General features: G+C 44.3%; 2 protein-coding genes, 1 long non-coding RNA gene and 1 other non-coding gene across 4 annotated transcripts in view; 3 read left to right on the top strand and 1 right to left on the bottom strand.

The window, feature by feature from the left end:
• Nucleotides 1-5642: 5642 nt before the first annotated feature.
• On the top strand, nucleotides 5643-5724 carry trnas-gcu (transfer RNA serine (anticodon GCU)). Its single transcript has one exon. It is a non-coding gene; the product is annotated as a tRNA-Ser (tRNA).
• A 920-nt stretch (nucleotides 5725-6644) lies between these two features.
• Nucleotides 6645-8934, top strand: adi1 (acireductone dioxygenase 1). The gene is made up of 4 exons (XM_070547113.1): nucleotides 6645-6899; nucleotides 7014-7133; nucleotides 7539-7718; nucleotides 7866-8934. The coding sequence occupies exons 1-4, from the start codon at nucleotides 6777-6779 to the stop codon at nucleotides 7980-7982; spliced, it is 540 nt and encodes a 179-aa protein (XP_070403214.1). The 5' UTR covers nucleotides 6645-6776; the 3' UTR covers nucleotides 7983-8934.
• An 804-nt stretch (nucleotides 8935-9738) lies between these two features.
• Nucleotides 9739-23679, bottom strand: part of trappc12 (trafficking protein particle complex subunit 12) — a 43885-nt gene continuing 29944 nt past the window's right edge. The window contains exons 5-12 of the mRNA XM_070547111.1: nucleotides 22248-22386; nucleotides 17740-17852; nucleotides 17444-17516; nucleotides 16421-16494; nucleotides 13738-13836; nucleotides 13097-13200; nucleotides 10046-10133; nucleotides 9739-9981 (exon numbers count right to left, since the gene is read on the bottom strand). Coding sequence (XP_070403212.1) covers nucleotides 9739-9981; nucleotides 10046-10133; nucleotides 13097-13200; nucleotides 13738-13836; nucleotides 16421-16494; nucleotides 17444-17516; nucleotides 17740-17852; nucleotides 22248-22386 — 933 coding nt within the window. The remainder of the gene's footprint in view (nucleotides 9982-10045; nucleotides 10134-13096; nucleotides 13201-13737; nucleotides 13837-16420; nucleotides 16495-17443; nucleotides 17517-17739; nucleotides 17853-22247; nucleotides 22387-23679) is intronic.
• Nucleotides 10450-11275, top strand: LOC139063937 (uncharacterized). Its single transcript, XR_011517259.1, has 2 exons — nucleotides 10450-10956; nucleotides 11089-11275. It is a non-coding gene; the product is annotated as an uncharacterized lncRNA (long non-coding RNA).

The raw sequence follows: 23679 nt of genomic DNA, 5'->3' as shown, positions 1-23679 counted from the left end.
GTTTATTTTCTTATAGCTCAAAAATTACAGATGAAATAAAAAGAACATTTAGACCTAATTAAACCTTGTTTTCTTCCCACCTTTGTAAAAAAAATGACATTTCTGCTGCAAACTGAGACGGACCCACAGGAGAGTTTGACTTTGGGTTGGGTTAAGCCGATGATCCAGTGTCACAAACAGGAATCAGGATAAATGCTCCGTCGTGCAGGTGAAGGGAAAGATGGAACACCTTTGCTTTCCATAGGTTTGGAGATGTTTCAGATCTGAACTGGGATCATTTCTGAGTTTGTTCAGCAGCTTGTTTTTTTTTCTAATGTTGAGATCAAATCTGATCTGAGTCCAGCTGGAAGATGTTTCTTTATTCCTGAAGCGGACTAACCCAGTTGGGTATTTTGTTCTCTAATTAACCTCCAGGTCAGATTAAGAATCCCAAACTGAAAACCAGAAGACCGGAGCCCGAAGGCAGCAGCAGCTCCCGGGGGACGGACGCCCAGAAACGAGGACAAAAATGCTGTGAGACAGCATAAAGACATCTGTCTCCAGATGTCCCTCGGTTCCTCCGACCTCCTTTCCTCCTGGATGTGAGCCTCTCTGCAGCTCCGGGTCATTTTCACCAGCCGTTCCTTTGGTTTGGTGTAAAAATAAATCAGCAGAACGTTTGATCTTTTCTTGCATCCAAGCTTAAATCATCATCAGACTATAAGAATATTTATCTGTCGTTGGGTTAAAATCTGGTATGATTTCAGATTAAACCTGGAAATGACAGATTATGGATTCATCTGAACAGCTGATCTGAAGTCGGAATAACCCAGACCAGAGCAGAGACGTGGCCTGTTCAAGGTTTTAATCTCATCATGATTGTATTTTGTTCTTCAGCGCCTCCCGTAATGGGTGAGGAAGGTGCTATTTAAATACAGCCTTGATTGATTGATTGATTGATTGATTGACTGCCTTTGAGACTGAGAGAATAGGAGTTTATCATCCTGAAGTTTTTACTCTAAGTAAAATAAATGTTTGAGTTTAAAATAAATCAAAAACAGTGATTTTCTTTAAGGATGAAAGTATTTTTTTGGATGAAATAAAACTTTTCTACTTTGGTGGTTTTTCTACTTTAAGGTCTCCGTGTTTAAGCGTCCTCCAGCTGGTTCTCCGGTTTATTTAGACGCTTTTATCCAAAATGACGATAGAGGAAGTGCCTTCTTTTCTGGACCTGATGTCATAAAAAATATTTGGCTTCATTTTTATCACGATGGTGAGCGCAGAACAGGGTTCCCTCTACGGTGAATTTTCCTGTCTTTGTTTATTTCCCACACTTTTGCTGTTGTCATGGAGATAAGACATTGCTGCAACATGACTGGAGGGATGTGATGGTGGTCCCTAGTTAATAGCACACAGTGGTGATGCAGAATTGAGGAGCACATGGGAGTCTCACCTGTCCAGGTGTGAAGTTCAAATATAAAAATAAACTCCTGGAATAAAGTAACTTTACATTTTTTCATTGCAGCTGATTCTGATCAGTCTGGATGTAATTTCTCTGGGCTTCATTCTGCAGGGCGAGGTGGGTGGGCTGTCAACGTGACGAATGTTTTAGTCCAAATAAAAAAACAGAACCAACTTTTACCTTCAGAAGCGCTCATCAGGGAGCTCCATCAGCATCAGCTCACTCCCGTTACCATGGTGATTCCTAGTGGAGACGTTAGTTCTTATCTGGATGAAGATGACGAATAATGAAAAACTGATGTGAAATTATGGGCTGTGTGATCAGATTATTTGAGTCAGAATTACAGGAAAAATGTATCTGGCAGGAAAAAATACACAGTGCAGCAGATTTCTTTTTAAAGGCTAAATAAATGCTGTAATAATATTTTACTTAGTGAAAAACCCACAATGTTAATTATGTACTGAGGAGGACTAGGGCCACTGGAAAAACATAAGAATTCTGACTTTAATCTCTTAAACTCAGAATATAATTTAAAATTGTGATTTATCGGATTAAACAAGTATTTTTTTTGTTTTTATTTATTCATTTGTCTTTTTATTTGAGTAGTTTAAACATTTATTAGAAAATCCAAATTCGTGAATGATTTTCCCGTTGAAAACAAAAAAAATGTACCTTTATAAAATACTTTCTGTATCATTTGGTCTGTGTATTAGATCCAGATGAGTTTTACTAGTCTTTCAACTGAGTAATATCTGACATGTTTGATTATAAACTACAAACTTATACTGGTAAATTTCTAATAAACGTATTTATGTTATATTACCCATTAATAGTTTAATTTCATGTATTAGGAGCAAAATCCCTCTAAGTCTCGTGGATTTTCGCCCTGTGGCCGCCAGAGGGCGCATGATCGGACGTTTGTAGTACCGTAGCTAGCTGCTAATATTTCCTGTTAGTTGTGTTGTTGTAAACGGATAACGAAGAGTAATGAAATGAGTTTAGTTGTATAAGTTAAAACTTTCTCGTTTATCCGGGGGGGGGGGGGGGGGGGTTCCGGCGTCAGGGCCCGCGAGATTGTTTTAGATTTTATAGCAGAACAAGTAAATAAATCAGGAAAAAATCACGCGATAAAACTTACGAATAAGTAAGATCAGGGTCAGTGAATGCAGCATGTGCTTACGTCATTACGTGATCGACAGAAGGGATCAATCATGGCAGCTGTCAAGAGGACGGTGGATGCAGCATGCTATCGGAAAAACGGACAATGAATGTCTTCTTTGTAGAAGTGAAACCAGACCGGGTTGTGGCGACGCGCTGGCCGTGATGACAAAGCGAACCACGAGCGCCATCGCAGCTCGAAGCATTTTCAATTTGAAAGCACAAACGCGCTTCTATCAAATCTGCGCTCTTCTTCGGAGTTTCTGCTCAACAAGCAGCATTCACGGCAGGCTACAAGTTATGAGGTGAGTTCATATTGCGTTTCCTGATCCAAACAAAAGATGGATCTTTCAAAAGTAAATCACTGTATCGATGTGTGTGTTTATTAGATGCATTTAGTTATTTATTGGTCTAAAAACCAATAGTTTTGTATCAAACGTGTTCGATTGAAAACTGTAACTTTTGCTGGTAAAAACGTGTAACCAACTATATTTATTCTATATTATCTACTGATTAAGATTGAGAAAAAAAGCGTTTTTAGAAGTTTTGCTGAGAAAGGCCACTTTTTACTAGAAAAACTGCTGTTATGTATTTTAAATCGAAATATCCACGATAAGCATTTCTAACAGTATTTTAGACAGCATTTTATATGAATTAGAAAAAACATTTAACCTTTATTAATTTACCTTCTAAAGAGCAAATCCCTCCAAGTCTCCCCTTTGGTTTTAGTTTCGCCTTTTTGCCACCAGAGGGCGTATGATCTGAAATGTTTGTAGCGGTTTAGCTAGCTGCTAATAGGTTTTGAAAAAAAAAAGCTAGCTGCTAATAGTTCCTGCATTAGCTTTGTTGACTTAACCTTATTGAACACATATAACTAAAATAAATTGTAGTAGTTAAGCAGTTTGTATGATTGATAACGTTCCGGCTTCTTCGTCATTTAGACTAACTGTGCTGTTAACGCTCATTTAAAACCCGTACTGGTTCTGAAGAAGTTTTCTTTATTTTGAAGGAGTTACAGGAAGTGGTACTGAGTAGTGTCTTGTTTAGCTTTATTAAAGCTTCTTGTCGTAACATCAGTAGTCCGACAGAGGGCGGAGAAGTTAATCTGAAGAGCAGTTTGCTTGTTTCCCACAGACATTCCCATTAAGACCTAATAAAACAGGAAACTTTCGCATCCCAGTGCACGTCGGCCAGGTCCACAGCTGTACATAACCATGTTTTTAACATTGTTGAATATAATTATTGATATAATACTGATTGTCCCAACTGTGGTCGTCGCATTGTTAAAAATGCTCTGTGGTGGGTTGCTGGGCTCGGCGTTGGGCGGGGGAGCCTGCTCATCAGCACCCCAGCAGAAAGGGTCGAACTCTGGGAACCGGTGATGGTTGTACCCCATGTGCAGCAGTACTGGGACCAGAGTGAATAGGGTGTGTATGGGGAGCATGAGCTGGTGTCCGGCGTGCATTTTTGTAAGTCTTTGGTTGTATGTGTGTGTGTGAGCATGAGGGAGGGAGTGTGTGACTGTGTTTGTGTATGACTGTATATGTCAGGTGGGGCCTTTGACTCCTCCCCTCTCCTGGGACTTCTTTTGGTGATATAGATCTTCGTCCCCCCTCCCCCTGCCACACCTGGTGTGGAGTGCGGTGCCTTGGTCTGCCTGGGTCGTGGCTCCCGGGTCAGGGGGTTTGAGATTTTTGGTGCCTGCCTGACCAATCCCGGTGGCTGTCTGGTGGGGTCTGGGTCCCTGGGCTCTGCTGGGTCCCCGGCGGGGGTGGTCACCCCTGGGTCTCAGGTCCCGGGCTCGGCTGGCTAGGGGGTGGGAGGCTGCGGGCGGGCCTGTAGGCTTGCCACTGATGCCTCCTGGGACTCTGCCGGCTGCTGGTTGTGGCCCCCCGGGGCAATCCTCTGCACCTCTCGAGGGGGGCGGGGGCCTTTCTGGTTGCAGTCTCCTTGGGGTTCCTGTGCTCCTTACATATAAAAGAAACCTTACATAAACAAGCGCGTGTACACACACAGGTGCTCACATGGTGTTCTCATAAGTATGGACTTGGGCACGTTCAACACGTGTCTTAAGGCTGTGGTTGGCACTAAATGCACTGTGATTTATTATCGTGTGATTGTTCAGTGAAACAATGTTGATTATATATTTCTTCAAGTTGACGCAGTGATAGCTTGCTCCTGTTGTATTGTTGTTGTGTCCCTTTTTATGTTTTTTTTCTTCTCTCTTTCTGCAGGTCTAGAAGCAGACCTTTTGTCTCTTCCTTTTTCTTTCACCTCTGTCTCAGTGTCTGGTTGGAATTACAAAGCATTCAAAAACAACAACAATAAAGTTTTAAGTATCAGGCGTGACATTAAAAGCAGATGCTTTGATGCTCCACCTGAGAGTAAATCTGTAAGGCTTGTCACCAGCATTCAGACATCAATTCTGTTTGCTTCACAGCCAGACAGGACACACAAAAACATTGTTGAATATATGTATATATAATTAAAATTGTGTTTTTAGTTAAAGAAAACTGGAAAGGACCGTTAGTGAGACACTTTCAAGCACAAACGCTGTAGATTTTTATTATGAAATAATTTACAGGAAGTGCTTTTACTAACTGTTGTAAGGTTTTAAGTGCAGTCCCCTGCTCTCCTCCTCTGTTCTCATTCACAAGAAGAGAAATAATCATTAGGGTTTTTTCCAGCTTCACAGAGAAGAGGGTAAATATTCTCCAGGTGCTTCAAGAAAACCAGAGTGTAGTTCTAGCTTAGCGCCACTGGAGGGCGCCCCATCTCGTTCATACAAGGTAAATTATAACTATTGACTGTTAAACAGAACTTGTATCGCTGTAGCTGGGCACGTGTGTAGAGTAGCGTGACGCAATGTGTGGATCGATAGACGAACTTTTTTAGCCAGAGAAATGTGAGGTGTTGCGTGAGAGCGCGTGAAGACCGTTAAACGTGAGTTCGCTGGAGTTGGCTATCCAAAACAAAACACATTATGATGGCACGTGTGGTGTGGTCGTGAGATGTGTTGACGTCATAATTGCTTTGGCGCCGTGACGAGGTGGCCGAGTGGTTAAGGCGATGGACTGCTAATCCATTGTGCTCTGCACGCGTGGGTTCGAATCCCATCCTCGTCGGTAAATGGTGCTTAGTGTTTTCAGATTCAGTTGGTTTAGCGTTTATTAAGCGCGGTGGTAGAAACATGTTTACACACAATAACTGGATTTACGTTCTCTAGTTTAAAGAAGAATGCACAGCATTCCGTTTGTTCCGCTTCATATGGAGGCTCACGTGGTTGACAAGTAAAAGAACGTTTTGGAAAATAATATATATATAAAGCATGTGGAGATAAACCATGAGGTACCTCGTGTGTACTGTTCTTGTCTCTTATATGTCAGACACATTAGATGTGTTGAAGAATTCAATAAGGCTTCACTGCACACATGTACCTTACTGGTGAATATTAATCAAGAAGACTCCAATATTTCAATATTACATGACCCCAATCACTTCGATTACAGCTTTTAATTCAAATAACAACCAAAAGCTAGTGCAGACGCTGATTCAATTTGTTCTGATGCATTTGCAAAAGAATATGCCCCAGATTTGCACTGCTTTGGGGAAATTACGCAGTTTAAGTGACCATAATAATGTCAAATTGGAGATGAACTAAAATGATGTGAAAAGGTGTTCTATTCAACGAAACATACAAACCTGAATAAAGTAGATCACGAGGTCGCTATGTTGCAGTTTCAGAGTTTGACCGCTTGATGGCAGCATTTCTTTTCTACACCGCTAATCAAGTTTAGTTCACGTACCGCTCCCAAATGCTGACGCTCTCCCGCGGTTCATTCCGTCAGTTACACCAATGTCTAAGCTGAGCTTAGAATCGAAACAATACTAAGATATCTAAGATTTCTCTCAACACAAACACGAAAACGCAACGTTTACTCAGATGGACTTTGTTAATATTTTTTTGGGAAAAAACAACAACCTAGAAATGTTTTCTCCCGAACTTTTAAGTGGCACACGAATGCAGCACAGAACGCTGCGCAGCGATTGGTCTCACAGCAGAAAGTTCAGCTATAGTCACGTGACTTGCAGTCGAAGCACGCTTTCCCCAGCTCAGCGAGAATCAACGCGGTATTTGTTTGTTTTCGGGAGCTCAGCGAGGGTTCTGGGTCCGAACATGGGTCTGGAGGCCTGGTACATGGACAGTTCTGACGACGACCAGAGGAAGCCGCACAGGTTGAATCCAAACGTCTCTGTTTCGTTGGACGAGTTGAGGAAACTGGGAGTTTTTCACTGGAAGGTAAACTGAAACAGTGACTCGTGTATCATGTAACCCAGACCAGCCATGTGACTCAAGTCTCCGTGGTCCATCACAGCTCAAAGGAGCCCACTAACGACCTCCATGTTTCTGCAGCTGAACGCGGATGTTTACGAAACAGACCCAGAACTGGAGCAGATCCGCAAAGAGCAAGGCTACTCCTACATGGACATTATTACGATTCATAAAGATACTCTACCCAACTACGAGGAAAAGGTGACCCGCTTATCCGTCCATTTATAAAGTTTTATTCATCTGGTTCTTATCAGAGCTTAAAAGTGTGTCATGACATTTCAAGTCAGATATACGGTCACCGGTATGTAAGTTTTCCTACTTTTAGAGGAATGAGGGGAAAGATCAGCAAGGTGTTGCTCATCTAATGCATTAATTAAAGGATCAAGTGGGCGTGGCTCTACAAAGGAAGTAGTTTTAACCCAATAGCAAGGAGGAAATGTTATTTATTTGGCAGACGCTTTTATCTAAAGCGACTTACAATTTATAACCTATATGCAGATGTTGTGTTAAATAGAAACCAGCACGTGTTCTATGTTAGTTCTGTACCTGACAATGGCTCTTGCTGTAGACCTGCTGTTATCACCCAGAGTAGTTTGTCTTCTGCAGGTGAAGGTGTTCTACGAGGAGCATTTGCACCTGGACGATGAGATCCGCTACATCCTGGACGGCCAGGCCTACTTTGACGTTCGGGACGAGAAGGACAGGTGGATTCGGATCGCCATGGAAAAGGGAGACTTGATCACCTTGCCTGCAGGCATCTACCATCGCTTCACTCTGGATGAGACGGTACGTTCGAGGCGTCAAGCCTGTGCTCGTAAATCTGACACTTAAAACAATAAAGACTCCTAAAACTGCCCGATTTCTGTCGCTCACATTTACCTCCTGGTTCACTTATTTGTGATCCAAGTCTAACGGACCCGTTTGTTCCCACAGAACTACGTCAAAGCCATGCGGCTGTTTGTGGGGGAGCCGGTGTGGAAAGCCTACAACCGGCCGGCCGACGACTTCCACATCCGTCAGAAGTATGTGGCTTCGCTGCAGGGATCCTGACGGCACAGAAAACTGTCTCGTCACAGCTCAGATTGTGGAGGAGAGACGCCATCTTAACTGATAAATGCACAAAACCTTTATCTAACCTGCCTCAGCGACAAAACTCTCATTTCTGCTTTTTGTTTTATTTTAGTCAAAATACGTCTGGTTTAAATCCGTCAGCGACTCACAGGTTAGTGCACAGATCCCAGGTGTGAAACATCATGTTAGTTTTCATAATAATCTGCTGATAATCTCCAACATTTAGTGATTTATCTACGTTTTCCTTACTGGACCCGTTTCTAAGCTGCTTTTTCATTAAGCGGCTAAAACCTAAACTGTAGTGTTGATTCAGAACCATGTTACCTCGCAGTAGTTGTACTGAAGTACTCTTACCCCTCCTTTCCACCGGAGCCGTCAGCAGCGCGAGTCGGCCGCGTCTCAGGAGCAGCATGTCGCGGCCTTTACGCGCCGGTTCTATTTCCTACGCGCGACGCCTCTAAAACGGGTCAATTTAGACATGTTTGGGGAAGGAAAGACAGGAAATCGGACGCGGAAATGGAGAGAAGTTCCCGAGATTTTCAGAATAAAGAACGTACTGCCTGCCGGTTGCTTTACTTTTAAAACAAGTTACTAACTGTGCGTCCCCGTGAGAAGTTATCACCTAGCTAGCGGTCTCCTTTGTTTTTCAGGTCCGTATTGGCGATTATAACACGGACAGAACATAAAACACAAACCATGTTGTAATTTTCTCCTGCTTGTTGTTGTGTTTACTGACGAAGTCACTCGTGCGACTTCGTGCTCGGTCGGTGACAGCTGCTCCCCTGCTGCTTCGCGTCTCGTGGGAAGGGCCAAGCAAGACGTGCTGCTGCAGTAACGTGCTGCTGACGGCTCCCGTGGAAACCCGGGGTCACACTACACTAGTACCTTTGCTGTGTTTTTAATACCACATTAAAACCCCGTTGCCGTTTCATCACTTTTATTTTCCGTCATCTAATGCAAAAGGACAGATTAGTAGAAGACATTTCTTTGAATTTACATAAATACGACTCACAATGAAAAGAATCATTAAGACAACCAATCAGAGCCTCAGACGTACTCGTTCCATTTCCTACACAGCAGTGATGAATCCAGTGTTGGGGGAGAAGTTGTTTATTAGTCTGAGCGCCGGAGCTCAGGGTAATGCCCACGCGGTCCCGCTCTAAGAGCCAGCAGCTCCTGTAGTGTCGTCATGATGCCAAACAACGAGACTTCAGTGGTTTTTAAACGTTTTTCTGAATTCAGAGGAACATTTGAGAAGCTTGAAGCCTTTGATCCTGCTCTTGTGATGACTTAAAGTCCTCAGGCTAGTTCTGAAGCAACAAGCAGCACAAGACTGGATAAATAAGTCCGATTGCTGCTGCAGTTTCAGGTCTTGTCCATCATGACCTCCTGAGTGGAGCACGACACCGCTGCCAGGTGGAGGACGATGGATGCTCCTGTACGGCGGCGAGTTCCTCCTCCAGATTCCCGCCGCAGCGACTTGGGTCCACCCCACAACCCTCCGCAGTTCTCACTTGCTGCTCGGCTAAAGATCTGAGGTTCACTTCCTGTAAAACTGGAATCTTTACACACGTAAGCAGACAGAGAGAAGTTTGTTTTAGCTCCATGATTCTTTTCTGCTGCAGCTTTAGGATCAGCAGAGCAAACACAACTCCTTTTAATCTGTATAACAAGCCAACGTGTTGATGCAGATGTAGGAACTCCGGTTTTCCCAGGATTAAACCCCGGTTCCGGTCTAGACCAGTTTGAGGCACTGCGTGTTGAAGCTGTCGCCCTCCCGGCAGGCCACGGCCTCCAACAACGCCTGTTTCTTCTGCGTGCTCCGGGACGACTCCAGCTCGTACATGGTGGTCAGGTTGAAGAGCACGCTCTCGTGGAGGTAGAGGGCGGGGTCCTGCTGCACCAGGCCCTCCAGCTGACCCAGGGACTCCTTCAGCCGGCCCAGGTATAGGAGGCAGACCGCTGCGTTGTTGTTGGTCTGCAGACAGAGACGTGTGAAATCGTTGCTTTTTAACTAAAGCGAACCTGCTGCATTCACTCACGACGGGGTGTCGGGGGTCGATCTTCAGCACTTCTAAAAAGGAGGCGTGTGCTTCGGCGTAGCTGTTCTGACTGAGGTAGACGAAGGCCCTGAGGAGTGAAACACACAGATCATCGTTGGGGAGGAAGACGGTGTTTTTATAACTCACTGAAGGTGTTTTTGTTGGTGCACCAAGGGGCCAGTGGACACACTTAAACCAAACGGTTGCAGCTCAGTCACTTTTACAGGCATTAAGCTCAAATCTGTGATAAATCCACCATTTCACGAGAGAGAGAGAGAGAGAGAGAGAGAGAGAGAGAGAGAGAGAGAGAGAGAGAGAGAGAGAGAGAGAGAGAGAGAGAGAGAGAGAGAGAGAGAGAGAGAGAGAGAGAGAGAGAGAGAGAGAGAGAGAGAGAGAGAGAGAGAGAGAGAGAGAGAGAGAGAGAGAGAGAGAGAGAGAGAGAGAGAGAGAGAGAGAGAGAGAGATTCTTGTCTCATTAATGAATTGTTTATTTTTTTTCAGTATTTAATTGACGAATTATCCTTTCAAATAATTAATTGATGAGTTACATAATTGTCCATTTAGAATTGTTGAATGGACTGAGTCAAGTTTGGTGCACTTTATATATTTCAAAACATGTTTTTTTTATTTTAATGATGCATATAAATAATTTAAATGTTAATTTAATGAAATATTTCTATTTTTTCATTACCTCACCCTTGTTTTGACAAAAACGGGACCTTGCTGGATAATATCATGGAGAAACTATTTGTTCACAGTACTTGGCTCAGTGAGGATCTGTGTACCAAAGGAGGAGATACTCAGAAATCTGTCTGCAGATTGTTACAACCCAGACTGGAAGTGGTGGGCTGTAATAAGAAAGGAGACCAAACAGAGGAGTGGGGGTTCAACAACTGATTTATTTAACCAAAGTAAGGATTTACTAAAGCAGATCAGTGCAGTCAAGAATTACTGGTGTTTGGGTAGTCCTGAACGTGTTGTGATGCCCCCACCGTCTCATTGGGTTTTCATTTGTGTTTAATTGTGTTTTTCTTCTGTTGTAGGCAGCTGGTTAAGCAGCCTTGGAGGCACCTGGGCTCAGGGTGTGGTGCTGCCTACAAAGCCTACTGTTTTTCTGCTTTCACTGGGTCTCTCCTGTGTGGTGGAGAGTCCTCACTGGCCATTTTCTGTTCACTAACTTGCTTTAGTAAATCCTTACTTTGGTTAAATAAATCAGTTGTTGAACCCCCACTCCTCTGTTTGGTCTCCTTTCTTATTACAGCCCACCACTTCCAGTCTGGGTTGTAACAATCTGCAGACAGATTTCTGAGTATCTCCTCCTTTGGTACACAGATCCTCACTGAGCCATGTACTGTGAACAAATAGTTTCTCCATGATATTATCCAGCAAGGTCCCGTTTTTGTCAAAACAAGGGTGAGGTAATGAAAAAATAGAAATATTTCATTAAATTAACATTTAAATTATTTATATGCATCATTAAAATAAAAAAAAACATGTTTTGAAATATATAAAGTGCACCAAACTTGACTCAGTCCATTCAACAATTCTAAATGGACAATTATGTAACTCATCAATTAATTATTTGAAAGGATAATTCGTCAATTAAATACTGAAAAAAATAAACAATTCATTAATGAGACAAGAACACCTCTCTCTCTCTCTCTCTCTCTCTCTCCACAAAAAATGTAATTTTATATGGTTAAAACCATCTAGCTGATGTGCACTTTTTAAAACACTGCCCAGCAAACATTCGGACGTTTAATGACAGTTGAACGGTCACAACTGTAAAATACCTGAAATTAAGAAAAATTAACATGACATCTACGACATTTTCCTTGCCCGGACTCGAACCTGGATCCTCCGGGGCGAGAGTCACCCGCTCTCCCAGCTGAGCTATGCCAGCAACTACTGAATCTCAGACTTTTTTATATAGATAGAGGGTAAAGTGTGGGGTGAACTAACCAATCAGAGGACAGAGAAGATCTGCCACAGGCCACGCCTCCAGAGTGCCAAAAGCCCTTACAGCCGAGCGAGCAGGAGTCAGAAACCGAGCGCGCAGAGAGGCTGCCGCGCGCGCACGTTTTCCTCTGCCGTGTGCTCGTTGACAACGCGCGCACGCAGGTTTGTCACTTGTGCACATCCTTGTGCGCTCACAGACACAGTTTGCTCCCTCTCAGTGCACAAATGACCTCTCGCCATGTATATTTCCGCTCGCGAGTCCCGTTCACACGCGCGCTGTGGACCCAATGCGCGTGCACGGGTTGTGGCACGCTTTAAACGCCATAGAACGCCTTGGGGTCCTGCCGGAGGAGCTGGTGGAGGCGGCCGGGGGGAGGACGGCCTGGAGCTCCCTAGTTGGGATGCTGCCCCCGCAACCCGGACCCGGATAAGCGGAGGAAGACGACGACGACGATGTTTTCCAAAAGGAGTTGTTTCAGAGGTTCTGATGTAAGCATCACATGATCTTCCTCTAGGGCAGGGGTCAGAGCTCACCTAAAGGAGTTACGGGACCTTTTAAGAGATTATTTGGGATTATTGATATGGATCTACAGAAGAGGACTAGGGCAGCTGAAGTAGTCATTTTCCCAGGATGACGTGAGATTAAAAACTAGGACTCTGACTTTTAAAGTTTTAGATTAAGATTAAAGAGGAAACCTGAGCTGGATGGAAAAAGAGCCAGACGTATTCCTGGTACTTTTAGTGTAAATCAGCAGCAAAGCTGCATTTCTTAGTGAGTTTAGTAGAATTATTTCTAAAGTGGTCATGACCCCCGCTCTAGAGGATAAATAAAGACAGGCCCCACCACTCCCATCCCACCAACAGCGCCATCTGCTGACCACATCACACAGGTTTCTTTTGCAGGAATCCAGGAAATAAAAGTGTATTTTTTCTTAAATCCGTCTCTAAAAGTTTGTGCCTCCACGACGACTCGACGCAGAGCAGCTGCAAGGTCCAACCCTGAAACCTGACCTTAGAACAGTTTCCACACCACCTAAAGCCACGTCCTAGTTAGCTAAAAGTCCCGTAGAAACACAAAGCAGAGGCGCTCACCTGTTCATCAAAACACACGTGGTGTGAGTCGGGTCTCTCGCTTTCATCTGGCAGGATTTCTCCACATCCTGGAAGTAGACCTCCGCCATCTTCACGTCTCCGACCTTATGGAAAAGAAGTGGTGGTGAGTACGGATAAAAAACTAACGTTTTCCTGAATTAATGAGGCGAATAAAGTAGGAAATACTCTTGTTTCTAAACTAAGTCAGTTTTCTGCAGAGACCTGAGGATTAAGTCTAAAAGCTCCATCAGGTCTTCTGGAAGTGGCCGTGTTTCTATTTCACACCTAAAAACCAAACATGGTTAAACTCTGGGTTAAAACAGTAAAGTAAGATCGTGTCTTCATTTCACAACCTTTGGTGAAATTCTAACATCCGGTGATTTACTAAAACACTTTATAAGTTAAGTTTGCATTGATAAATGTATTTTTGTCCAGATAAGTGAGCGTTCTGAGTTAGTGGGAGAACATTGGGCCGTAATCCTTGTTAAATAGCAGCAAATCTCTTCTGTTCTGTTGAACCATAAAGCTCTGATATTCCACATCATGGGTGGCGCTCTTCATCCTTGCATCAAGCAAATCCCTTCAGCGCGTGTCCTGTCCGGGGAGCCAGAGTCATATAAGCCATCTGGTAACGCACAGACCTGCAGGAAGATGCGTCCGATACCGCTGAGCAGCTGCACTCGCTGCTGGGGTTCATACTGGATGATGGAGTGGTACGTCTCCACAGCCAGGATGTAGTCCTGACCACAAACAAACAAAGCAGCAAACATGAGAAAAGAAGAAACGGTAGGAGGCGGAGACGTAACGAGGAGGGTTTAGGTACGGGGAGAGAAGTGTGACCGTGTGACCCTCCTCTTCACTGCGACACGTCGTTCACTCGGTGACGGGAATGCTGAGCGATGAGACAGAGGTTAAAGTGTGTGTGTGTGTGTCGACTGCATAGCCTGGCCTGCCAGACTCGTCCTCTTAACTGCACAGAGAGAGTCTGGTGACTCACAAGCATAAAAAATAACCAATCAGAAAACAGACGGAAATGCCGACTGTGCCGCGCGACGCGGTAGTGTTTAGCTGTAGTCAAACATGGCGTCTGGCATCGGTGTTAACGAAAGGCTTTTAGCGCTTCTACTTATCGTTTCAAGTCATTTAGACCAGAGGAAAGAGCCGCAGCGACCTCTGCTTCAGTCGCCATGTTTACGACAAACCCGGCGTTGTGGTGCGTGACGTACGCTGCTCAGCGCGGATTGGCTCGGTTAGGGTTCTCAGGGGGCGGGGTTAGGAGCATTCCCAGACCCGTTCTCTGTGCAGAACTAAACAGTAGTGATGGGAATTCCAGCTCTTTTTAGAGAGCCGGTTCTTTTGGCTCCCAAATGGCTCCTCAGATTTTCTGTTGCGTAGAGTACACTAATAACCAAAATAATGCTAAACTACATGTAAAATGATTTACTAATGTAAACAAATGCAATATATCAAATATTTATAATTTCTATGGATTTAATAACTGAACACTTTAAGAAATCCTCACTTTCCGACTGCTGGCGCTCATTTTCTCACCGTCTTCGTCGCACTTTCCTCTCTCTCGCCTTTTTCCTCCTCCTCATTCCCTCTCGTCTCCTTCCACCCGCATGTGCTCTGCTGTGTGTCTGAGTCTGATCCTCCCTCTTCCCCGTCCCTACTGCTCTGTGTGGACAGTCTGGTCACACAGTTAAACATGTTGACCAATCGCCTGTAGCGTTCACCAAAGCAAGAGGGGAGGGGGGAGGGGACGGCTCCCAATCACGAGTCGGCTCCCGTCGTTCACTTCAAAGAGCCGGCTCTTGGAGCCGGTTCGTTCGCGACCGACACATCACTACTAAACAGGAGTCGTCTGGCGGGCCGGGCTGGCGACCGCGAGGCCGGAACATGTCCATGCTCCCGAGAGTCACCCAGTTCATAAAAGTTTTGGTCCTGCTAAAAAAAAAATCCCTAAAGGAGCCATCCCATAATCAACAACACTAACAGCAAATATCTTACAGGAAATGTTGGCAGAAGAGATGAAAAGGTTTTAGACTTTCTCATAAATCTGGGAAATAAGAACTTTTAGTGTCGCTGATCCTGTTTCTTACACGCTTCATAAGCTGTGTCTTGAAAAGCTCCTGCAGCAGCTGCAGCTCTACAAACGTTTCACCGAGGACAATAAATCCCTCTGGACTACAACTGCTGCAGACCCTGGTCTACAGCCACAGCTGCTTATTTGTCCTCACTTAAACTTCTATTAAGATTTATTTTCTCTAAATCCTGAAGGATGTTCAAAATGAATCATTAAGCCTCTAAAATCTGACTATAAATCATTCAGGTCTAAAACGTCTGCTAGAACCAACGAGTGCGCCAGCGATACGTCGACACCTAAAACAAACATCTACACTCCATTTTCAGCAGATTCTCTTAAATACCACATTTAAAATCTCTGGTGTTTGGTTTTTCTGTTGCTTTCTGTGAAACGGATAATAAATAAATCCAAATTAGATTTAAATTTAAAGGGAAACGTTGCAGTTTTGGCTTGCTTTTAGCACCCCCTAGTGTCCGCTTAAATTCACCGTTGTAAAAACGAGCCGAAACTCCCCTCCTCTTGTGCATTTGCCTTTTTAACACCGTCATCTAACTGAGATGTCTCCTCAGCCTTCATTAGCCTCTACAGGAGCGGTAAGCAGCTGTGTTTACGATCTAAAACGGGCAGGAAACGTGACTCTGAGCTCTCGTGAGTCAGAAAACTCCCAATGTTGAGTCTTTTGGACTCCAACTGAGGTCAGACGCTCTTAATCTCTGTTTAGCTTCATCAGATAAACGTTTTCTTTGCGTCTTCTGAGGCTCCACCATGATGAACATGTTAGAATAAATGCTAACCCAGTGTAGCTCGTCTGCTCTGAGGTGTGGACATGGATTACAAACAGGGTAAGCTGCTCACAGGGGGCTGAGACTTCTCATTCACCCTGTAAAGGCTCATTTTAGCAGATGCTAGCTTAAGAAAATGATGTAAAAACACAAAAACGTTGCTTAGTGTTACTTTAAAAACCCGAGACATGAAACGGGGCTGAACTGGCTGGAAAAACGGTGTAATCTCATGTCTGAACAGTAGATGGCACTGTGTTTCTCTCCACAGTCTGACGTGAGCCCACGACACCCTCATCCCTCCTTTCTCTCTCCACTCGCTCTTTCTCTGACCAAGAATCCAATTAGTGGTCAGTCTGTGGGGATTTCACCGTGAATCCTCCAGCAGCCCAGTATCAGGGCTCTCTTGACTCTCTCTCACACACACACACACACACGCACACACACACACCCACCCACCTTCATCAGCAGCAGGCAGTTGGCCATGGAGTACATGACCCGACTGAGACGAGACCTCCACAGTTTTAGAGACGCTATAAACAGGAAGAGATGAGACAGGAAAAGATGGGGTTCAATGACTTTCGATTTTCATTCCACCTGCTTTTTGGATATTCCCGAGTTCTCCTCCTTAAAAAAACCTCCTCACGGTTATTCCTCCATCCCTCTCATTACAACCAGCTGGGTTATTTTAGGGTGAGGCGGTGAGGAAGACACTGCGGCACATTTCCTCTTCCTCTGCTGTGGGAGAGCCTGTGTGTGCTTTGCCTGTTACTATTCATCACTGTGTGTGTGTGTGTGTGTGTGTGTGTGTGTGTGTGTGTGTGTGTGTGTGTGAGCTGGGAGAAGAGCTAATCACTCAGCAGGGTTCTGATGTGTGAAGGCAAGGCCCTGCATTATTGACCGTCTGTGATGGAGAGACGGCGGACGCGGCTCTTATGCTGCTTTGTTAGGGAGGAGAAACTGGCTGAACTGAAGCGCCTCACGGACACAGTCGCACTCGCATCGCCCCGCTAATTTTCTACGCACAAGAAGGTGTACAGCGCATTTAGAGCGACTGCAGCAGCCAGCTTTTTGAAACTGATGAATGGATGTTGGAGAACTTGCTGGAAGCTGAATGACCCAGAAACACAAGTCGGGACTGATTTAGGCGTGTGAGGAGGCGTGTCTGCCTAAATTTGAGATGAAGATGCCCGCCCGTTTCCCTCATGCTGGTGCAGATGTGAGTGGATTGGCAGGACTGATCCGTATTGATCGGCTTGGTGTGAAGAGCTGGAGAGACCATTTGATATTCTGTGAGAGTACCAGAGCCGTGAGGTCCTAAACACTGTTAGAGCACTGCATTGGTGTGTGTGTGTGTGTGTGCTGCAGTCCTGCGCCAGGTGTGTATCTGGATTAACCATTCAGGCCCATGACCTCACTCTCCTCCCACGATGTGATGCAGTCTGGCATTGCAGCCAAGTCTGTGTGTGTGTGTGTGTTTACCTTGCCTATTCTCTTGTGTGAGGGTGATCATGCTGCCATCCTCGGCCGAGCCTTTCTCCAAATTTTCCAGGATCTGTTCAGGGAGGGGATTTAAACATCAGTGTTCACCTCTGCACCTTAACTAATAACTTCTGATTTCTCAGCTGATCCGACATCCTAGAGCAAACATGGATGAGCCTTTTCTCTTCTGTAGACTGAGATGGGAACCTGAATGTTTTTTTGAATGTTGAAGAAGGTTAATAGTTGGATGGAGAGTGTGTGTGTGTGTGTGTGTGTGTGTGTGTGTGTGTACTAACAGCAAGGCAGACGGTTTTGAGGTTGTGCAGGCGGTCCAGAGCCTCCTGGGGCTTGGCCAGGTACTGAGGAAGCTCGGCATGCAGCAGTCGCATGGAGAACGGTACCATTGATCCTGGATGGGAAGAGAAAGATGGGTGGAGAGGAGAGGAATAGAAGACAGAAAATGGAGGAAGAGAAAGTGTTAGGGAGAGGGGACAATATGAAACAGGGTGGGATGGAAACGTAGCAGTGAAAGTGAGAAAAAGGAAAGGCAGAGATGAGAATATAAAGCCATCCACCCACACACAGACTGTACACAGCCCTGGAGGCAGGATCCTACAGATGGCACCGAGCTGCGTATGGCTGCTTATTAAACCCTCTCATCTCTCCATCTCTGTGTGCTGCACAGCTCCATCACTGCCTCATCCTTCAGCCTGCCTCTACATCACACACACACACACACACACGCACACACACACACACACACACACACACACACACACACACACACACACACACACACACACACACACACACACACACACACACACACACACACACACACACACACCAGCGAGTCTATGTTCAGGTGAGTCCCCAGGCTTTGATCAGGGTCTCTTTGATACCGTCATCTGATGGGAACCTCAGCTAGCTACTCCATCTTTGGCTCCTGCTTCTGCCGGTCTGTGTCTCAGCTTCCATCTCCATTCTTTATCAGCTGCTGTTTTCTATCAAACCCATCTAGAGGACATGATACGCTCTCACGTCTGCATGGATGTATGTTGGTTTTATCTTCAAAGATGATGTGGTGGAACTCATTATTCAGTCCTTTGGGGTGTTAGCACTCGGAGTCTGATTACATTTTCTCCACTGGTCCACTAGAGGGAGTGCTAGTCTGAATTGGTTTCTTAAAGGCCTCGTTCACCGAAGAACCGAGTACCACGTGTTCTTTTGGAAATGCATGGATTGTGGGCGATGGTGGCACAGGAGTTAAGTGCTCGCCCCGTAATCGGAAGGTTGCAGGTTCGAGCCCCGCTCAGTCTGCTGTTGTGTCCTTGGGCAAGACACTTAACCCACCTTGCCTGCTGGTGGTGGTCGGAGGGACCGGTGGCGCCAGTGCTCGGCAGCCTCGCCTCTGTCAGTGCGCCCCAGGGCAGCTGTGGCTACATCGTAGCTCATCCCCACCAGTGTGTGAATGTGTGTGTGTGTGAATGGGTGTGTGACTGATTGTGTTGTAAAGCACCTTGGGGGGTTCCAGGACTCCAGAAGGCGCTATATTAAATACAGATGCAAATGCATGCTGAACGTAAACATGTTTTCTCTCCGTCGCCTGCGCCAGCCGCAGAAAGGAAACAGACGAGGAAACGATAGGGTCAGAAAAACCAGTATCTTCTACGTCACAGGGAACACAAGTTTCATGGCCCCGCCCACCTCGGCGAGAACAGAGTGCATCATGGCTAGTAGAAGCTAACCATTAGCAACATGGCGGCAGACTTGGGATTGTGTTCATAACGCATTGCTGCTAAACCCCCCCCCCCCCGAAAAAATGCTTTACGATTTCTCTGTTAACAAAGATTCATGTCGCTGTTAGCCAATCAGAGACAATTAATTTGCCTATCATGAATATTAATTAGTAAGAATTGCAATCCTGTCGTTTTCCACCCACCCACTCCTCCGGTGAACGTCTACCCCCCGAAACAGGAGCGCAAGAGCTTTCCACCACAGAAGACAAGGCATTCATTTATTCTAGACCAAGCAAATGTACTGACTAAACAAGGGAATGAGACCAGAAACGTTGGGTTTAACTTTGAAAAACGTTTCTGGACCAAAGAGAAATCATTCAAATCAGATAGATTTGCTTTCAAAGCTGAAACCTAATGAATTATTTCATTAATTACTTTTAAATTCAGTCTCAAGAGATGCTTTTAGTACTGTGAAATATGGCACCTCCACACCCTCGCCAGTACAAACACCTGTTCTTTAGAAAGTGAGAGAAACATGAAATGACTTAGGGAAGGTTAGTGACCCAAACTGGGACCGACTGAAGAGAAAAGGCGACTTTCAAGGTGATTCAAAATAAAAGTTCACACGTTTTCTTAAGTTTGTGTCTCTAAGCAGTCTTGAACAGTTGAAACGCAGATATTCAGCTTTTGATTAAACGTTTCTTTGCTGTTTATATATTTATTTAAGAAAGGTTTTATCTCCGACTGATGAACCTTTGACCTTTGAGCTCGCATGTGTAATTCTGTTTGGACTCATAAAGATGTAAAACATTAGATGCCACCTAAAATTAGGGTTGTCACGGTAACCGGTGTAGCGGTAAACCCCGGTAAAAAAGATGACAATAATAATAACCGTCTTGTTTTTTAAAAACTATATTATCTTGGTGGATTACCGTGGCTGCGGTGTAGGCGCGGTGACCCTTACCAGCCACCGTATCATCTGCTGAAGTTGCCAGAGGCACATGCGCACTTTGTTGTTTACAACCAAAACTTTCATGAAGCTAAAGCTGAAATAACGGCCAAAGGAGGAGACGGCAGCACTCAGGAGGACATTTATTATCCCTCAAAGAAGACAAAGTGGGAAGTACGGGCATCTTTTGGATATCTGAAGAATGCCGAGGGACAGCTGATAGAAGACGGCTATCCTGTTTGCAGCACGTGCAGAAAAAGTGTCTGTGAAAGGCAGCAACGCTTCAAATCTCATGACACATCTGCGTGACCATCACCCACAACTCTACAGTCAACGCAAGGCAAGCTAACGTTAGCATTTTAGCTAAAATGCGTGATCCGAGGATTTGGGTTGAGGGAGAATGCAACGAGTCGCTATATAAAGCAGCCGCAGCGCCGCTACCTGCATATAAACCGTGTCGCGGACACCCCCATGTTGAAATGACGCTATGCATTACGGGGCTCCCAGGGGCAGATAAGAGTTGGTCTCTCTCCGAGAATAATTATGAATTTAACAATGATTACTGCCTGATGACATTTTCCCACATCTGCAAAGCTCACTGGAAGGACACAAACCGAGGACGATATTTTCCTGATATAGGGTTTATTACTCAAGTAAGGGTAAAAAAGTATCTGATTAGAAGGATACTTGAGTACTGAGTATCATCTGATCTAATATTTTTAAATGATGACATCAAACAGACAACAAATAAGGAGTTATGGGCAAATATTGGTATTTTAAAGACTAAAGGGAAAAATGTAAACAAATAAACATAATTACAAAATAACACATTTTAGACTAAATTTAGACACAAACTGAGGACAATATTTTCCTGATACCGTGATAATTTTGGTCACAATAACCGTGAGGTTACATTTTCACACCGTGACAACCCTACCTAAAGTACATTTACTTATCTAGAGTGTGTCAGAGATACTCATTCAGCGCTCTTAATAGCTCTTGACTTTACTACAGTAATGGTTGTTTTCTGTCAGGATTACAGATTTATTGTCAAACTAAAAATAAAATAAAATAATTTAAAATTCAAATTTATCAAAATTCTTTATGATCAAGTAATATTTAACTAAACTTGTACAGGAAGAGTGAACGTACATTTGCTTTTAAGTTTGAATTAGACTCAACTTTTTTCCATTTTACAAAGAAAATTATAAGAGACAAATATTGATTTTTAAGTGCTCAGTCGATCCCGATCCTTCCGGAGAGCGATACATGAGGCAGCCATGTCTTAAGGCGTTCACAGAGAGCGACTGTGGGTAATGGATAGTCGATGTGAGCGTTGGACGAAAGAAAGGTTCGAATTCTGATGCCAGGCTACACAACTTATGCCAGTTGTCTCTCAAAACCTAGTAGGGCATAAAGCGTTTAATATTGAGCAATAGAAAGTCAATCGGTGCTCTCTGTTAGAAGGCTGTGCAACGTAGCTTCAAATGTTGTTTTTTTATGTTTAAGTGTGTGTGTGTGTGTGTGTGTGTGTGTGTGTGTGTGTGTGTGTGTGTGTGCAGCTGCTTCTCTGCTACCGCCTTCGCCGTGGTAGCCCGAGGGGCGAAGCAGATCCAAAGTAATGGGAATACATTAGAGAGCAATTCATGCAGTGTAAAAGGAGGAAAAACAAAACCAAAGAGCTGCTGGAGACGAGTAGAGTTGTTGGAGCTTCTCAGTGATACAGTCTGATACCGAGCTCCTGGCAGAAACTTTCCTTTGAATATTTCATAGGACAGTGGTGGTATCCAAAAAATGGTCGGCAAAATGAAAAATCCTTTCAGAGAGCTAGATTATTCAGCACTCAGAAAAAGGGTCCTACAGCAGTTTGTCATTAATAGAACTAATGAAGTTGGATTAATCAGTGAAGGTATAGAACAAGTCAGTGTGTGACGTGTTCCGGAAGCGTAGCGGATAAAACCTAGACCCAGAGAAGCACCACAACACTACGCTGCTGGGACGTGTCCGAGATCTGTCGCTGTGCGCCCGGTGGAAACAAATCCACCAACTAAAGCTGCACTTTACGCTGTTGGAAAGCCGGGTTCACGGGTAGATCCGACCCGGACTGTGCACATACCTCTCCTCCCAGGGTAAACACTTGGGTAGTACTCGTAATAAAGATCGGGCTGATCTAGGTTGCCAAAGGGTTCAAACTCCAACTCCGCGTTCTGGAAAAGGTTCAACTTGGTGAGAAGGGCCAACCGCACAAACCAGAGCTGGAACACACAAAAAACACATCTTATTAAAAATGTCAAAGAAAAAACACACCAATCAAAAAGCAGCAAGCTTTCAAGATGCTTGTTCATTAATGAATAAAACCGTTTCCCAACGATGTCATCAGATGGAAGGATAAAAGCTGACGGATGACACGTTAAGAGTAACATCAAAGCTTGTCGTGCAAAATAAAAGAAAACACAACTTTACAACCAAAAAAGCTTGTAAAACATGTATTTGATGTGTTTGAATAATTTATATAAAACAGTGACATAATCTGTGAATCACTTCATTAAAATGGCAGCAAAACAACTCGTAGACTCGTGTGAACTAGAAATATTCATATATTTTAGCAAAGCATACGCTATACAATATATGCAATAAAACTGACATCTGCTGAAGGGCCTTGCCGTACTTTTATTACATAAAGCACCTCGTGCTTTCTCTGGGCGACAGGTCTGGACTGCAGCCTGCCAGACTCTTTCTGCAGAGCTGTGCAGATGTAAAACATGCACAATGTGCTTCGACATCGTGTTGAAGAGACAACAAACTGTAAATGCTACAGAATGCAAAGTCAGAGACAATCTGCAGGATGTTGAGCTTATTTTTGTTTGTTTTCTACACAAACATAAAATGCACAGTATTTTTATTCCTTTTAATTAAGCATCCCAGATGTTGTGGTAATTATCAAATGTATGCAACCCATCAAGCATCTGCACTGGTTGCCTTCTGAGCTGAAACGGGGAAGGGAGGTTGCAGTTCTGTATGTGCTGTGCTGAGCCTGTTTGGTCGCTTCAGGGCCGTGTTGTGCAAACTCTCGTGAGCTTTTCACACTTTTAGAGTGAATGGAGAGAATAATTTGGAGCCGTGGGGCTAGAGAGGGACAATGTCTTATGTTTGCACAGGTTTTGTTCCAAAACGTGGATTAGAAAAAGCACCCTACACATGACCCGATCAATGATCGTCCAGTTGGGAACTCCAAGATCAGGTTTGATATTTTCTGGAAATAACTTCACAGATTCTAGTGTTTGTTTAAATAACAAAACAAAAATGCACAGAAAACATTGTTACCAAGAAATAAACACTAAAACTTAACTTTAGCCACTGAAATATTCCTGGTGAGAAATAGTGGTTTAATATGTTCAGATGTTACCCTTTCTCAAAAGGCAGCATGTATCTGGTTTGCTCCAGATTACTGAGAAGAACAAAATGCATCTTGGCTTTAATCGTCTCCCACACAAACTTAAATCTCGAGCGATAAAAAGGCTGAATGAAGGACGTCGCTGGCGTCCTAC

This window comes from Nothobranchius furzeri, chromosome 18, assembly GCF_043380555.1.
Source record: "Nothobranchius furzeri strain GRZ-AD chromosome 18, NfurGRZ-RIMD1, whole genome shotgun sequence".
NCBI classification, from domain to species: Eukaryota; Metazoa; Chordata; class Actinopteri; order Cyprinodontiformes; family Nothobranchiidae; genus Nothobranchius; species Nothobranchius furzeri.
The sequence above is the reverse complement of the archived record's forward strand: the minus strand, read 5'-3'. Positions and strand labels throughout refer to the sequence as shown.